The 16,462-nt window shown below is 41.4% G+C and overlaps 1 protein-coding gene across 3 annotated transcripts in view; it reads right to left on the reverse strand.

Annotated features, from left to right (window-relative positions):
- mpp2b (MAGUK p55 scaffold protein 2b) overlaps positions 1 to 16,462 on the reverse strand; it is a 45,505-nt gene that overhangs the window by 439 nt on the left and 28,604 nt on the right. For all 3 annotated transcript variants that reach the window (XM_086303171.1, XM_086303172.1, XM_086303170.1), the window contains 9 exons: positions 7,565 to 7,717; positions 7,178 to 7,333; positions 6,274 to 6,501; positions 3,295 to 3,426; positions 3,109 to 3,211; positions 2,014 to 2,082; positions 1,746 to 1,907; positions 1,404 to 1,606; positions 964 to 1,092 (listed from right to left, as the gene is read on the reverse strand). In XM_086303171.1, the coding sequence (XP_086159297.1) occupies positions 964 to 1,092; positions 1,404 to 1,606; positions 1,746 to 1,907; positions 2,014 to 2,082; positions 3,109 to 3,211; positions 3,295 to 3,426; positions 6,274 to 6,501; positions 7,178 to 7,333; positions 7,565 to 7,717 (1,335 nt within the window). The remainder of the gene's footprint in view (positions 1 to 963; positions 1,093 to 1,403; positions 1,607 to 1,745; positions 1,908 to 2,013; positions 2,083 to 3,108; positions 3,212 to 3,294; positions 3,427 to 6,273; positions 6,502 to 7,177; positions 7,334 to 7,564; positions 7,718 to 16,462) is intronic.

Genomic DNA, 16,462 nt, shown 5'->3' on the forward strand with positions numbered 1-16,462 from the left:
AAAGTTTTTACAACTCTACCTGATTCAAGTCAATTTGATCGGTTTCTCCTTAAAGGTCACCTCTTTGGGCTGCTTCCAGCGAGGTTTCTATTTCTAAAGTGCTCTCTGGAAATCATGCTACGACCTTTTCCCCATTTTGGTGTGTGATGCAGGTGTGTCCAAACAGCTACTTTTCAACTAAAATTTTATTTTGTCAGAGCAGACAGTCACAAGAGTCTCAATCTGGTGAGTAGAGTGGGCAATGACCAATGATTGTGAAGAAAACTCCTGCTGTGTGAACAGTGTGAACCACAGTTTCTGCTGCATGTCCTGCTTCAGATACTTCCTCTGCACTGATGACCTGACCCTGGAGGACAAATGTGCTCGCACAAAATGACAAGTGTCCTTGGTGTGTTTCTCCTGACCTCAGGCAACCTGCCTTCAGGCTCGGACACTCAATCGAAGACTGAGGTTTGAGATATGATCTCTGTTAACATGAAGGATTCATTTGATACAGAGTGTGATGTTTGCTTTCTGAACAAATTATAGGTCCAAAGTGAAATTGCAGCACACACAGTTCAAATGTTTAGAACCTGTCAGGACTTCAGGTGAGCAATTTAAATATACCAGCGGCAGTGGAAGCGAGTGCACCAAAGGAGCACATAAAGAAAGCATTAAAGTCAGTTTAAATAAGAAATAACTTAACTAAATAAATAATAACATGTGTTTTGGGGTGGAAATGTGCAAAGACTTTTGCTACAAGTTTAAATATATATTTCTACATTGCACAAAAAATTACCGGAACACATCAAATGTTTTGGTTCAGATGTTGTCAGATCTTGAATGCTCCACCAGAGTAACTGATATGAGCTGTTTCCAGCAACACAGGGGTCGCATCAAACCATAGAGCCAACAGCTACATCTCATTTGTTACTGTGGGCCTCTAATGATCTTGGTAGAGAACGAATGAAAGCACAGACTTACTGTTAACTGTTTTGTGACAACTCCTGACTCAATTGCCGACCTATTCATAGCTTTGAGGACCTCAAAGTCTGGGGCTTCGATGAACACAACGTAGGGCAGGAATTCAGATGTCCGCAGGACTTTAATAGCCTTAAGAGAAAAGCAGAAACAGTACAGATGTTTTACAATCACTGCATCCCTTTGCCGCAAATGAGCAAAAACACTCAAACAAATCCAATAGAAAAGCTAAGAATCCCATTAAAAAAACACCTGCAGCGTCTTCCTCTGACTTAGTTAATAAGATGTGTAAAAATAATTATCTGAGTGGATGCAGATCATTAAGAGATCCTCTTGGATAAACATTGATGAAAAGACTGAAAGCAATCCAGCAGCCACAAGCTGTTCTATCCTGGATAAATTAAAGTGTAACCAAATAAAGAAGGTAAAGCTGTTTCCTCTACCTGTGGGTTAACATCCAGGATGCAGATCTTTCCTGTTTCTATCACATCGTGTATGGAGCTGATCTTTGTGCCATACAGGTTCCCGTCATACTCGCCGTGCTCCAGGAAACGCCCGTTTTTGATGTCACATTCCATTTCGCTGCGGCTCATAAAGGAGTACATCTGGCCATCTCTCTCATCCACCTTTGGTTTTCTAGAGGTGACTGGGTCATTGCAATAAACAGAAACATCTTGGTTTTTTTTTAAACTGATCTGCACTAAAGGTTCAACTTCAGCTACAACAAAAACCTGCTTGTGCTTTTACTGGTGAGTATGGCGTCGTGTGATGATAGCTTTACTCACAGGGGATTGTGGTGCCATAGCGTTGGGGATCTGACACCAGCAGTTTGTTCTTCAGGCTACGACGGCCGACACCCTGAGCTCCGATCAGAACCAGAGTCTTCCTCCTGAAGGGCGGGACTTTGGCAACCTCCTCGTAGATCCGCAACTCATGACGATCAAATTCTGATCAGGAAGTAATAATAAGTCAAACTGAGACAAGAAAAAATAAAATAAAATAAAAAAATCACAAGGTAGTGGATCATTTTGCCCAAAGCTCATATAAAGTTACCTGCATTCTTGGTGGTCAAATACATCATCTTTTTCTTCTTCTTACCCACCACTCCTGCACAAAGAGGACCTGAGACAGAGCAGAGAGAAAAGCAACATCAAACCTTCAACCACTTAACAAAATACTTCTGAAAACACTCCAAGAGCTGATGAAAATGTAAAGCATGGGAGGGTTTTACAGAGACCACTAGATGGCACTGTGCGCCAATACTAATTAGTTGCATACAACCAATCTGCTGCCAGGGACACCTGTGACTGCACTATCTGCTGACCGTCTGTGCGGCAGATTATTTGGCATAGGAGAGAGTATCTTCTAGAAGGAAAGTAATACTTGGAATCACGAGTACTCATATACTCAGTACTATCCTGATGACAAATTTACCTTGTCAAAGTAGGGCAAAAAATAATTGTGACTTTGTTCTGAACAGCTATAGTTCTAATTATTAAATATTGTGTCCCAACTATATAGATCAGTGGATAAACATTATTGTATCAATTTCCAAATGTTTCATTCTCTCTCTGCTGGTATATGTGGAAAACATGCTGATAGACAGCTGTGTCCTTCCTGAGCTCCAAGGGCAGTACAGTTGGACTGTCATCTTCCTCTCCTCTACAAGTGAAGGGTATGCAGCTGGCTATGACTCACCACCTGTTTTGTTGCCACTGAGCAGAGGAGAGCAGAGCAGTCAAATCTAAAGAAACACGGCCTCTTTTCACGCCACGTCTCATGAGAGGAGAGATCATTATTGATCAGATTTTACGGACCGTTGTCTTATCACCGCTCCTCAATCAAGCCTTCTTGTCGAGGAGGGGTAGCGCTTGAATGTCAGACCCTGCAGCTTAATAACCAACAGATTGGATCAGGCCACCTGAGTCACTCCGATGCTCATTACCAGATCAGCGCTCTCTGACTGAGGAGCAGACTGAAGAGGTGAGAGGAGGATGAGCGAACAGCGCCAGATGAAGCACTTGTATGATATGGAGAGGAACAGATGTTGGCTTTGTTGCCGGGGTGTTTGTGCAGTGAGGAGCCTGTATCGAATCTGCATAATGAGAAGCGCTTCTCTGCTCTGCTGCATACCGCTAATAGGTGTACCTGTAGTAGCGAGCTCCAGATCTCTCTTCACAAAAGCCTTCCTCTTCTCCTCAAGTAGCTGGCTTGGAATTAGACCTGCGCTGCCACCTTCTATATGACAGGCCTACGAAGGGGAAACGCACATGAAGCGGCTAACAAATTGAAACATCTTATGTGACTAAAATACGCACATGTGGCTGTACTAACCTGCCACCAGTTGAGGTCCTCCTGGTTAAAGATCTGCAGAATGTCCCCACTGTTGAAGCTAAGCCCCGCCTCCTTACATGGAATCAGGTTATCATGAGACGGGTCGTAATCAAAGTGACACTTCACAAAGGCCTGAATGAATAATTACATTAGAGAGAGGGAACATGTCAGTCAAACCTTTTACACCGAATATAGAATCGTGATGCTTCCTGTGTGTACACGTGATCGGCTTAGATGGTCTGGATGACCGACTGTCCATCAATATGAAACAGCCCTAGCCCATGTAAAGCCTTCCCTATCTCCCAGCTCGCTCTTCCGACAGCTCAAGCCTGCAGGATTCAGCTCATAAACCAAACCATCTATCCCAACCCCCACTGATAGGACAAGGAGTCGATGGACTGAGACAAAAAAAAAAAAAAAAAAACATGGAGAAAAAGAGGGAGAGAGAAATAAAGAGAGAGCCAAAATCTGTAGCCATGGCAACCATCCCCTCCTCCCCCCTCTGCGCTTGACGTCGTCTCTTTTCTGAACTGATGCATGAACATAAAATGGGCTTTGCCATCCTGTACCGTACTGCCTTTGCGTGCGTGCGTCCTTCCCTCTGTAAGGACACGACAGACAGACGGACAAACGCATATTCTCCTTTAGCCAAAGCGAGCTGTCAGTTGAGTTTAGTCGCCAGCGTTACAACCAAGCTCCAGGCCTGGACAGCTGGATTACACTGAGACTTCTGGGTACAACTCTAATCGTAGCATCGACACCACATACGCTGTGCGTCCACCTACACAGCTCTTAACTGTGCGAGCACAACCAATCATTCTTTAATGTCTCCTGCGCACAGATTTCTCTTAAGTATTTAAGTAGGGCAGCTTTCATAGAAAAAAGGAAAACTAAACCCTCAACAAAGCGAAGGCTTTTAGACCATAATGTATGCCGGAGATATGTATTCTTACAAAGAAATCTGCATCTTTTGAAATCCATGAAGAGCTATACCTGAGGATAGACTCTTCTGAGGTGCTGAATGGAAAGGAGGTGATTTCTCTTATACATGAAGGCCCTCTTTCAGCAATTTTGCCAGACTGAACGCTGTCTTTTGGTGCAGGGTGCTATCATCCTAATGTGTGAAATACTTCTGTTCTGTAAGGTTCTGCTACCATCGTAAAGATACGCACAAGGTGTCTTTTGAAGTCAGTGCCTTGACACATTAGAGTGTATAAGGGAGGGATGGTGATTTGTTGGCCGTAGTCTTTTCAAGGAGTTTGTTTTGTTTTGCTTTTACTCCCTGCTGTTTTGTTTACTTTCATGTTCAGCTGCTGGTCTGGTTTTTACACCAAAACTAATGAGGTTAGGTTTAGAAACAGATCGTGGTTCTGGAATAAAACACACCCCTGGAATTAAACTTACCTAATGAGTTTAATTCACAGACAGTATAAAAGACAGGCACTGGTTTCTGAAGTCATAGAGTTGAGTGTTTCAGACATCACCATGTTGGTTTATGCTATCTGTGGTTTAAACGTGATACTATTGGTCCTTTACAAATGTGCATGTGTGAAGATGAGAGTGAGAAACCCGTCTTAGTGTGACAGTAACCTGATGCACGCACTGAGGCCAAAGCATCACTTGTATTTGATTAATTAAATCCCGGAATTAAGAAATAGACAGAAATAGACATTTTTTTCACACAAATCTAGTCAGAAACAGGTGTCTTAAAATTTTGTCCTCATGATATATCTTTTTCCTCAGGAGGAAAATTAAACCAAAGATATTAAAGTTTATTCTGTCATGCATGTCTGAACCAATAAATTAGGAGATCATAAGCTTTGTAAAATCACAGCTTTCTTCACACTAAAGGACTATAAAAATACATTTCTAGTAGGTGGTGAACACAAAAACAGTTTAACTGCAAACTATCTTTATAGTATAATCTCATATATAAGCTGGATTTTTTTTCACCTATACAAATACAGGCCGTTTACCATTTACCATTCTTTTCTTATAAACGATGTTCTTGTATATGTTGGTTAGACATAAAGAATTTATTTAGTCCAGCTTCTCAAGATTCACTGCATTTTTCCTCTTCGCAGAGGCCAATCAGTAGCAGTGTTGTGTACACTGCATCCTCTCATCCTTGCATCCTATTGGCAAAAATTTACCAGGCAAGATAACCTTTCAATTTCCCCTCAATACTAAACTCGGTGAGCGGGTTTCAGTTTGATCAGAGTCTGATTCTTAGAAAGCTAATGCTCATCAGCTAACATAACCAGAGGAGAGCACTGACATCAACTAATAACTAAGCACTACACCAAGCAATTTCCTGCAAACATTTGATAGTCAATCAACTGTGGCATCTGAAATAATGAAAAAAAAGGCAAACATATGAAGGGGATCCTCTGCGTTATAAGCTGCCTGTGAGATCTTTCTCTAGCTTGCTCATGACGATTTCAATTACAGATCCATTATGCATGGGTGCAGGAAAACTGCTCTGCATTTGGATAAGTGACAAAGCTGTAATGCACATATTAAAGCTAAATAGCCAGTGTTATCTAAAAAGTCCCATTATGGTATTACATAATGATTCCTGGCACAGCGTGCAAGGTTATAGATAGCAGGGTGGATGCCAGGGAGGACATTAAGTGGTGCTTACTGATGAAAATGACTGTATACTTTTAAATCAATTGAATCTTTTTATGCAATATTTATTCCACAATGTATTCTACTTTAACAAAAACAGAAGCTTAAATGTGGAAGATCAAAGCATTTCGAGCACAGAAAGTTCCATTAAAGTGTCCTTTTTATATTTATTTCCAGCTCCAGTTTGTGCCATTTAGGTATTTTGGGGATCTTTCATGTGTGATCAAAGAGCAACAGCTATGATGCAGCAGAGTTTGCAGAACAAGTTTTAACTGCACAGATTTAACTTGATTTGAAGCAAAGCTTTGAATCGGGTTTGCTTTGTAAACACTCCTAAAAATGACCGACCTGTCTAGGTGTGTGCGGCTCCTGGTAGCTGGGCAGGATCTTCAGTACAACGCTGCCGCTTGCGTCCTTCAGCATTTCCTGGAGGACTTTGGGGTCGTTGCCGACCTCTTTGCCATTCACCTCCTTGATGATGTCGCCAACATGAAGCAGACCTTGCTGGTCAATCATGCCACCGTGGAGGATCCTGGCAATCACCAGCTCGCCGCTCTCTACTCGAAAAGTCACTCCCTGTGCACATGTACAGAGTCTCAGTGTAATAATTATTTTTCATGCGGGCTAACTAGAGAAGGAGACCCAGGGGGACAGCCTGGCAATGTCCTCCACTGTAAAGTGGTTTAAGAGACGAGTGGGGGTGAGTGTTTAATTTAATTGTGAGGGATGAAGCCAATGGTAAAATCACTTGAGCTGAAATTAGGAAGCCAACAGATGCAAACATATCTACTGTTATATTAGAAAGACATTTAGGCTTAAAGAGATATATTTCAGGCTTCTTGCTTTAACATTGAATCACTATTATTGCACCTTATTTTTCTTTTTTATCTTAAACTAATGTCTCGTCACCTCTGACCCGTGATTGGTTGATCCGAGAAAGATGGCAGAGAGTTTGTGTGCAGAAAGTGAGACAATAGGGCATCTGGCAAAGTTATCATCAAATTATCCGTATGTGCCTGCTCACCGTGGACATAAATCACACTAATTTAGCGCTACAATGCCGCATAAATCTGACTTTTGTCTCTTTTTAACAATGGTAGAGAAAAATCTCATTATACTGAGTGCATATGCTCCACCCAAAGCATAAATCCTCCACTTCTCTGGGGTGTTTTATCTGCTTACAGTTTATAGTCAGGCTCAATCCAGCCTTAATGATTACACTTTGCAGGTTTTCTTTACTGAGCAGACTTACCAGGTGCTCACCAGACACCTTACGGATGCCGACCATCCTGACTGCGTCTGGAGGAACCGGCTGGTTGTTGAGGGCTGCGTCCATGAATGAACAGGGGCTCGGTGGTGGAGTCTCATAGTTTTTGGATGCCACAGAATCATGAGTCTCCAGGAGGGACTGTGAACATACCGACAGGTGATGTAATCACACATGAAGACGTAATACACATTACATAAACTGCAAAAAATTATCTCGTCTTGCTCTCATCAGTGAGGCTCTGCCATCAGAGCAACAAAGTACTGCAGCTCCAGTAAGGGAAATCATGTTTCACGAAGCTTAAAAAGCTAGACAAGTGCTGGTTTATTCAAATTAAAATTTGATGTGAGGGATGTGTCGTGTTTTCCAGACCTGGAAGTGGGGTTCCTTCAGGATGCGAACAAGTTCATCAGCTGCCTGGCTTCTGTTCGCGAGCGGGCTCAGCTCTTTGAGGATGTCCTGGACCAGCTCCACATTGTTCTCACGCACAGCTTCAAGCTTGGGTTCCTCAAATCGCTCATGAGCCTAGGATTCGATTAATATAAGACAGATGTTACTCCAGGCTATCCTTCCAATCTCAGTCCATTACCTGTCTCTCCTATTACGTGTTGTGTGTATTTTCCACTGATGGAGCAAAACTACACAATCTCCTACTTTATTTTATTTTTAATGAGTGCAGCAAAGTAGCTTGTCAAGTTACAACAAATTTAGCAAAGCAGAAGTAGCAAAGAGCACAATAGCAAACAAAACAAAACCAAGTAACCTCAATCCAAGCTCCTGCAGAGACAAGCGCACAGCCTGTGTTCATAAATGGTGACTTGATGATACAAAAATAAAAATAAATAACTACAGGCACCAAGTTGAGCAGAAACATGTACCCTGCAGGTTTTTCAAGGTATGATGTGAGACATCAATATTTCAGGGAGCATTCATTTTTCACTTTCCGCTCCCCTGCTGCTAAAGATAGACGTACACAAGGTCTCCACACCTCTGGCTCTGAGTGAGCAAACTTATCATGTGACTCTTGACTCTAGGTTAAACCTCTCTATGGTACACCGTGCTATGCTCTGCAAACCATTCAGTTGCTACAGAACTTAATTACATGCAGACTGTTTTTCAAAAACCAAATGCAAATGCAATCATTTACAGTGACACAATTGGCAACTGCACACTAACCGGTGCTGTGCTTGTAGATTCATATTGTTAGGCAATCCCACAGAGTATTTGTGTGGTGGGACTGACTACTACCCTGGCAGCTAAAATGTTTGTTTGCTGAGGATGAGATGAAGGATCCATGCCGGGGGACAAGAAACTTACACGTAAACGCACAAACAGATCCACAGATATTCAGTCAAACACATAAATCTGTGTACTTAACTACACGGTACTACACACAGAGGGATACAAGGTTTTATCTTCAGGCATTCGAGCAAGCACGCAGCTCTTTTCTAACCTTAAGGAACAACATAGTATGAGCAGAGAGTAGAAGTAGGAATAACTGGTATACACACAATGCGATTGACACAAAAAAAAACAGATCTGTGTAAGTGAAGAAAAACATCTACTCTGAAAACTGCAGTAATAACACATTTATTCTCTGGTGATGAGTGGCATTCCTTTTAGAAGTAATTTCAGCACAGTTAAAAAGCAATCTCTTAGATTATAGTATTACCTAATGATAAGAGTACGCAAGAAAACTTCCACATAAAATAAAATAAATTTTAAAGAAAACATTGCCATGACCTTACCTATGTGTTACAGTGTCCATCCTACCATTCATCTACTTCTGGAAATCCTGACTTAACCTGCAGAGCGAGCTGTCATTGGCAGCACCTCTTCAATCACATGCCCAGCACGCAGGACTATTAATTCCCCTCAGAGTGACAACTCAAGCTGACCTAAAAGCTATTCGCTGCAGTTTCAGAGATGCAGCAACAGCAGCAACATTTTATCCCTCTGGCATAAAATGATGCAAATACTGCCACATGAAAACTCTCTGCCACCTCACTAACTGACCTTAACAAGCCTGCTAACGCAACCATATCCACGAGCTCAGCAGAATGCCTAGAAGTCATGGACGGAAGTAACAAGTAAGAAGAAAATGCAGTGGCATGGTTACAGTAACAGACTGCTTATTTTAAAAAGTAACTAAATAACAACTAAGTAACTTAATAACTTAAAGTTCCTACTTCACCTCGTCTATCACATTCACAAACTTGGGTGTCAACGCCGCCTGCCCACCCAGCCAGTGGCCAACAATACCCTGCCAGCCTTTTATAGCTGAGGGGTATAAAAAGTAATCTGAGGAAAAGAGTTTCTCCTTTTTCTTTTTCTTCAACTGCAAGTGAGTTAGCATCGCTTTATTTGACCTTCATACATTTAATAAGCACCACCATAGTAGGTCAGGACTCTTATGACTCTAAGTCAAATATTTCTAAATTGGCCATCTGTGTTAATCCTCGAGGATGGATGGATGGATGGATAATCCGTTTAGAGCAAGCCCATGTTAAAATAAAAATATTCATATTTGGCTGAAGTGTACCGAGACTCTGATAAGTATCCACATTTTCTCCCACCCCTAGTAACCAGTAGTACAACTCTTTATCTAGGCTTTTCAGCAATCAAGGCTAATGAGCACTGGTGCTCTAAAGACAACCAGTTAACAAAGCTGGCGCAGCAGTGTTACAATTATATTAGTCTGTAAAAATTCACTCTCTCATTTTTGCCATTTTACAAGCTGCATGAGACAATTTCCTTGCCTTTGCCTAAGATATCAGCTGTAATTCAACAGGACCTCTATGTCAGCTATAGAAATAAACATAAACTGAATGCCAGGTTTGTGAGACATGAGGACCTTATTTTAAAATAATCCCATGCTATAGCACTGTTTGGTCCATTTACATTAATCTGTTGTTAGGTGGTTGCCAGGCAATGTGATTGCACCATATTAAATCACATATATCATTCAAATATAAAAAAATTTTATAAGGTGTTACAGGTGCAAAGATCCTAAAAATTGGTCAATTTAGCCTGTTAGTGGTTGGTTGCTGGGCAACACAATGATGCCTTAATATCTAATATAGATTAGAACCTTCAGGGTCCCAATATATATCACTGTGTGCCAAGTTGATGGTGCAGGAGGTCATGGATAACCACAGAGCCAGAGATTTGCTGTATTATAGAAAGATACTTTGCAGAAGCCATTGTGAGTAGTACCAAGGTTCATTATTTCAGAGCCACGTGGCATTGTTTTACCAAGACGCCGCAGTCTCATTAATAGTCTGAACAGGCGGCATGTGACGGCTTAGAAATTAGATTAAATAGCACGAGGTACAAAGCTGAAAGTGTCAAAGCAAGCGTCGGCTCATTTAGTCGCCCTAACTACTTTAATAGTTCCGACTACTCTGTTAGATAGAGAGCCAGGTGCTGAGTCAGTACCACAAAACTGATAATAATGAAGCGCTGCAACTGAATATTCGAGCTTCAGCTCCTCTTATCAATATCTGCTAAATGTCCTGTAATCATGATTCTGATTCTTTATAGAACTGTGGGTTGTGCTGATTGCATTGTTCTGTGCAATTAGCATAACTGCAGCCACCGTGCCATAAGCGTGCACACATGAACACTCGCTCTATCGTCCCCGTCTCTCTGTTAGCATTTTCTCGGTCTCTCAGCACATCAAGCAAAAGCTCGTTAAGTGTTTATAGATCCACCACGAGTCAAAGGGAATCCACCGTCCAGGAAATCCTTCTTAAATCCTTCACCAAGACTCACAGCTTGCATCAGATGAATCTTTTATGAGGATGCTCATCAATACACTGGGACTGTATGTCTCTAAGACACTCGGCACAAATAGCAGGGTCATGCTCTTGCCACGCACTCACACACACAAACATGCCTCAAAGCATACCAAAAACGAAGCAACAGAAAGGGACACAGAGAGAGAAAGGATGCAAGGAGCATCTCCCTGGACAGAGAAACAACTTCAACTTTACTCTTAGCAGCACAAATATAAGGAAAAATTAACTCTCTGTCTATACTTTAAATTACATACACTTTTTCCTTGCATGTCTTTGCAGTGCACAACGGGAAGCTTTTTCCTTATCCTCCTGTTGCTTGGGGAAAAAAGTCCAGGTTTTTAAAAAGGGATGAGAAAAATTCTGCTCTTGGCAAGAAGTGGGAGGGGAAGACGTAGTGAGATGAAACTGCGAAAAAAAAACTGTCTGGCACCACTCAGCTCTTCCACTCAGCTCCATTCACTTCAAAAAGCTATACCCTGTACCTCCATTTGAATAAGAATGACCTAGGGCTGGTTTTGCATGAGGACAGCTAAGAAATTGCATCTCTCATCATGTGCATGGAGAGTACTACTTTATAGTTTTTGAGAAATCAGCTCGGTTATTCAGCCATGCAGCCCATGTGCAAGTATACATCGTGATGATTGAAGAAATGCAAGGATCCACACTAAGGCATCGTAGAGAAACAGCTGACTGTCACTAAAATCAGGCCTATGGAAAAATATCCAGTTACTGAATTGTTGATGGCACCTGCTCTATTATTGATACAGTAAATATTTTACCAGTCTAGACAAAAAAAAAAAAAAAAAAAGACTGCCAGTCATGTCTGAATTTTCTTGGACAAAAGGATGATGTTGTAGGCACGACTACACTGATTTTCTCTCTCTTTAATCCAAACGCAATCTGTATAAACTGAACATGTTTATTTTCACTGATGACAAAAAAAGAAGAGTGCATGTAGAGTAAATCAAAGATGTTTCAGTGGCATGGCAGCCTTTTTCATCCTTGTTTCTTCTTTGCTGTAATACTTTAGTAGCGAGTATCACAAGGTGTAAGGTTCTCCTTTTACATTTTAGATTTTGGAAGTCTCATTAAAAACTGATGAACGCTGAACGCTAAGTCTAGCAGATTGTTTAGTAGAGCAGCAGCTCAAACCAAGGCTGGATACAACCAATTCCACAGTCATATTTTTGTCACATTTCGCAGTGAAAGAAGAAGGCATCAAAACATTCTGTGTGTGAAAACCACACAGGCATTATAATGTACAGAGAGCTTGTCAAGCCTATGCAAAATGTGCAAGTGAGTCATTTTCAATGCAGTAAATATAAAGAGAGTTATAAGGAACATGTCTCATCTCTTATGAGCACAGCTTTTTGAATAAATAAATACATTTTAAATCTATGTCTAATCTAATCTACTTCATGTTTTTAGTGATCATTAGAGTTGCTACTGCCATCTGCACTGAATAAATCAAGAATACGTGGGCTGTTCCCTTCATGTGTGTTGTTTAAATGACTGACAGGTTTGAAAGAATAGGAATGCTAATACTTCTAAAAAAAAAAGAAATATATGTTTATCTGTTATTTTTTGTTATGTGCAGAGACACATTTAACCTTTTTGTGTATTTTTGCATATTTTCTGGAATCCATTCAACCTGCTGCAACAATGAAACGCCTAGAAACAAGCTCCACCTGTGCCAACAGCAGTGACATAAGCCAGAGGTGTGCGTTAGCTGGGTTTAAGTTTGCACAGCATCAACAAAATTGGTTCCTGCCCCTGCTGAGCATGCTCAGCTGGCTCTCCCAATCTCTATTAATGGGAGTGTTTATGAGGCAAACAAACTTTAATGGCCAGTAGCTTGTTCTCATTTGTCTCCAGTAAGGGGGGCAAATTCCTCAAAATATTAATGTTTATTCTAGCTTTCTGAATTAAACTTCAAGCACTTCAAACCACTGAGAGAAGTTGTAAACCCCAAATTTAAAAAAAAAAAACATGCTAATAATACTGCTAAGCAATAAAGAGAGGCTATGTGTGCTTCGTGAAGAGGTAAAATTTAAACAAGTAGGCAGGTACAAAGTTTTTTTTTCTAGTCTTCTTGCAATCCGGTTGTTCAGTGATGACGCGACGAATCCTACTTCCGGGTCTAAAGTAGTCTGCGTTTAATATGGCTTTTGTGTTGTTAACATGTTTAATGTTATGTATTTTCTTCTATTTGATCTCAAAAAGCTCCTAAAACAGTCAGTGATCACTGTTGACCTCCCTCGGCTTTTATTACCGCTAATCATTTATTTAAGCTCAGTTTTTAAAACCTTAGGGTGTAACTACAGCCCAGCCCATGCAGCAGTATATGAATGACTAACCTCGTATTGTGGATGGATTATCTCAGTTGTTCTCCTGGCTGAAGTTTGGTCCTTTTACAGCATCCTGCCATGCGATTACATTTGTTCCTGACCACCGAGAACACTCACGGTAACTTTTATCGAGTGGAAAAAAAAGTTAGCTTGTTTATATTATGCTAACGTAGCTGTGTCGCTAGCGGTCACGCAGCACATCATTAAATACCAGCTAGCCCAACTTCAGTAACCCTACAAACGTTACTGCTGTTTAGTTTTCTGTCTTCATTTATGCTGGAAGTGATAACAGAGCTGTACGTTTTAATTTGTTTCCAAAGCCCCGCAGTCAGGACATGCTATATTGTATTTAGATAGAAGCTAGCGAGCTAACTCCCTGCTAACTTCTAACTCCGTTAAATGTCATAAATTCCATTTTCATGGATGCCTGGATGTTAAACTCAATTGTTACACCTGGTAGAGCAGAACGCTGATCATTTTATTAAAGATGAAAGACTTTAGACAGTTTTTCAACTCTCAGGAATGCCACAGTGATCGTTTGATATATGGACCTGCAGCGGAGTTTAGACCCAGACACGGCTAGTGACGTCAGACTGAACAACCGGATAGGAATTCTAAAACTCCCATGAAAAGTCAAATTAAAACATGTTAGTAAATCCATCCGTCCCTTCTCTTCCGTTTATTGTTATTAAAGTTGCGAGGGAGGAGCTCGAGCCTATCCCAGCTACCAGATTGCGAGAAGCAGGGTACACCCTGGACAGGCGTCCAATAATAAATCAATTTGAAATAATATTCAGAATAGAATTGTGGGTGGTTATTAAAGCTTAGCTTTTAATGTAGTCCACAAAAGTTTCCAGTTTTTCTGAGATTAATCAGAAAAGCCATGCACAGTGAATCTTAATTTCTTAAGTTTTAGATGCTTACCTGGCTCGTCTAATTCAGAAGAATCAATCTCTGTGCTAATAAACTGACAAACTCTGTTATTTTAAGCTTAGTTAAAATAACAGAGTTTGGATCTGGTTGAATAGTCATTTCAAAAATGTACTGACGATATTTTAAAGACTTAACTCCAATACCCAGGTAGCTTAGTAACCAAAAAAAAAAAAGAACATGGCAAAAATGACTTTTAATGTAACAGTGTTAAAGCTTTTCATAGGATGTGAAAATTTAAGAGAAAACACAAAGACTTGGCAGCAACTCTGTGCATTGAGGCATGTAGAAACTGCTGAAGTTCAACCTGAGCATCAAAATGGGAAAGAAAGCTGATTTTAAGTGACTCGAAATGTGGCGTGGTTGCTGTTGCCAGAGAGGTCAGAAAGTGCTGATCTACTGGGATTTTCCCAACATTCCCAGCCATCTCTGGGGTTCACAGAGAATGGTCTAAAAGAGAGGAAGCGAGCGGCAGTTCTCTGGGCGTAAATGCTTTGTTGATGCCAGAAGTCAGAGAAGAATGGCTTTTAAGAACATGACAATGAGTTCAATGTATACCACAGTCGCCAGATCTCAGTTCAACATAGCACATTTGGGATGTGATGGAATGGGAAATTCACATCATGGACGTACCCCCAACAGATATGCAGCAACTATGTGCAGCTATCATGTGAATATCATGTGACCAAAATCTCTCAGGAATGTTTCCAGCACCTTGTTGAATCTGTTCTACAAAGAATTAAGATATGTTTAAAGGCAGGCTAATGACTATACAGAAATAAACTTCTAACACAGAAGTTTTAACATTTTATTCTGTGTTACTGAACTCAAAATTATAAATATGCATCCTTACAATATTGGTGATTTTTCTCTAAAACAAACTTGCATCTAACTTAAAATACGTCCCCAATGTTACCACATCACACAGACATACACACTGTGACACGAATGACCCACACGTACACACTGTTAGTTACTCGTTGTGTTATATATGCAACTTTTCAAGATTGCTCTGTACAATTTTTCACCCAACTTGTTACTGGCACAGCGGTCCCAGGTTGCAACTGAATTAGCACGACTGATCACCAAAATATGTCCCAGCTGCTCTGTCAGTCTTCTGGCACTTCCCACTGAAGCCACTGTTCCACCACTTCCCGACTGAGGCCGGGGAGCCATCCGGCCGAGCCGACTAACCCCCACCCCCAAGTGGTACCCCAAATACTGTACCTACATACATCCAACTGCGCACTTCGGGTTGGCAATGAGCCCCTGCCTCAGACACTCCAGGACCCCAGCCATCCACTGCACATGCTCCACCCAGGTGTAACTATGGATGATGGATCATTCAGGTAGGCCGCAGCATATGCAGCGTGTGGATGCAGCACCCGGCCCATAAGTCACTGGAAAGTGTCTGGGACTCGAAAAAAAAGAAAATTGGAAGTGTGGCAAAATGGTACAAACTGTACGGATTGGAACATGCTGTCTTTTCCTTGGACTCTGGAGACAAGGGAATCTGCCAGTAGGCCTTGGTTAAATCCAGTGTCTGAAAAAGGGAGCAGTGCCTAACCAGTCCAGGAGCTCGTCGACCCAGGGCATGGAATAAGTGTCAAACCGTGACACTTGATTCCTCTGTGGTAGTCAACACAGAACCCTATAGACTATGGGGCTACACCATCCTCATCCTCATGAATGAACTTACGAATCATGAATTTTAAAGTCTTATTCAGCCAATCCACCAGCCCGTCAGTCTGAAGGTGGTAGACGCCAGTCCGAACTGATTTAATGCCCAGTAATTCATACAGTTCTTTTACTTTCGAGACATGAACGATGTGCCATGGTCAGTCAGTATCTTTTCGGGATGCTGACTCGAGAGATGACCTGAAACAGCACCTGTGCCACACTGTTTGCATAAATGGTCTGCAGCAGCACTGCTTTGGGATATCACGTTGCATAATCCACCAGAACTAATACAAAGTGATATCCACCAGTGAAATGCCCCGATGAGGTCCATGCCAATGCGGTCATATGGGACCTCCATTAATGGTAATGGGCACAATGGTAATGGTAGTGGAAAACCACTTCCCAGCAGCTTTTAGGCACCAACTGGATGTGTTCATCTTCCGTGCAAGTGTCACGGCTCACTCGATAAAGCCTATCTGTGATCAACACAAAATGCAGGTAGGTCAGTGCTG

The sequence above is a fragment of the Aulonocara sp. 'chitande type north' Nkhata Bay genome, linkage group LG8 (assembly GCF_057382095.1).
Source record: "Aulonocara sp. 'chitande type north' Nkhata Bay isolate Kocher_YH1m ecotype deep benthic linkage group LG8, A_spYH_male_GT1.1, whole genome shotgun sequence".
Taxonomy (NCBI): Eukaryota; Metazoa; Chordata; class Actinopteri; order Cichliformes; family Cichlidae; genus Aulonocara; species Aulonocara sp. 'chitande type north' Nkhata Bay.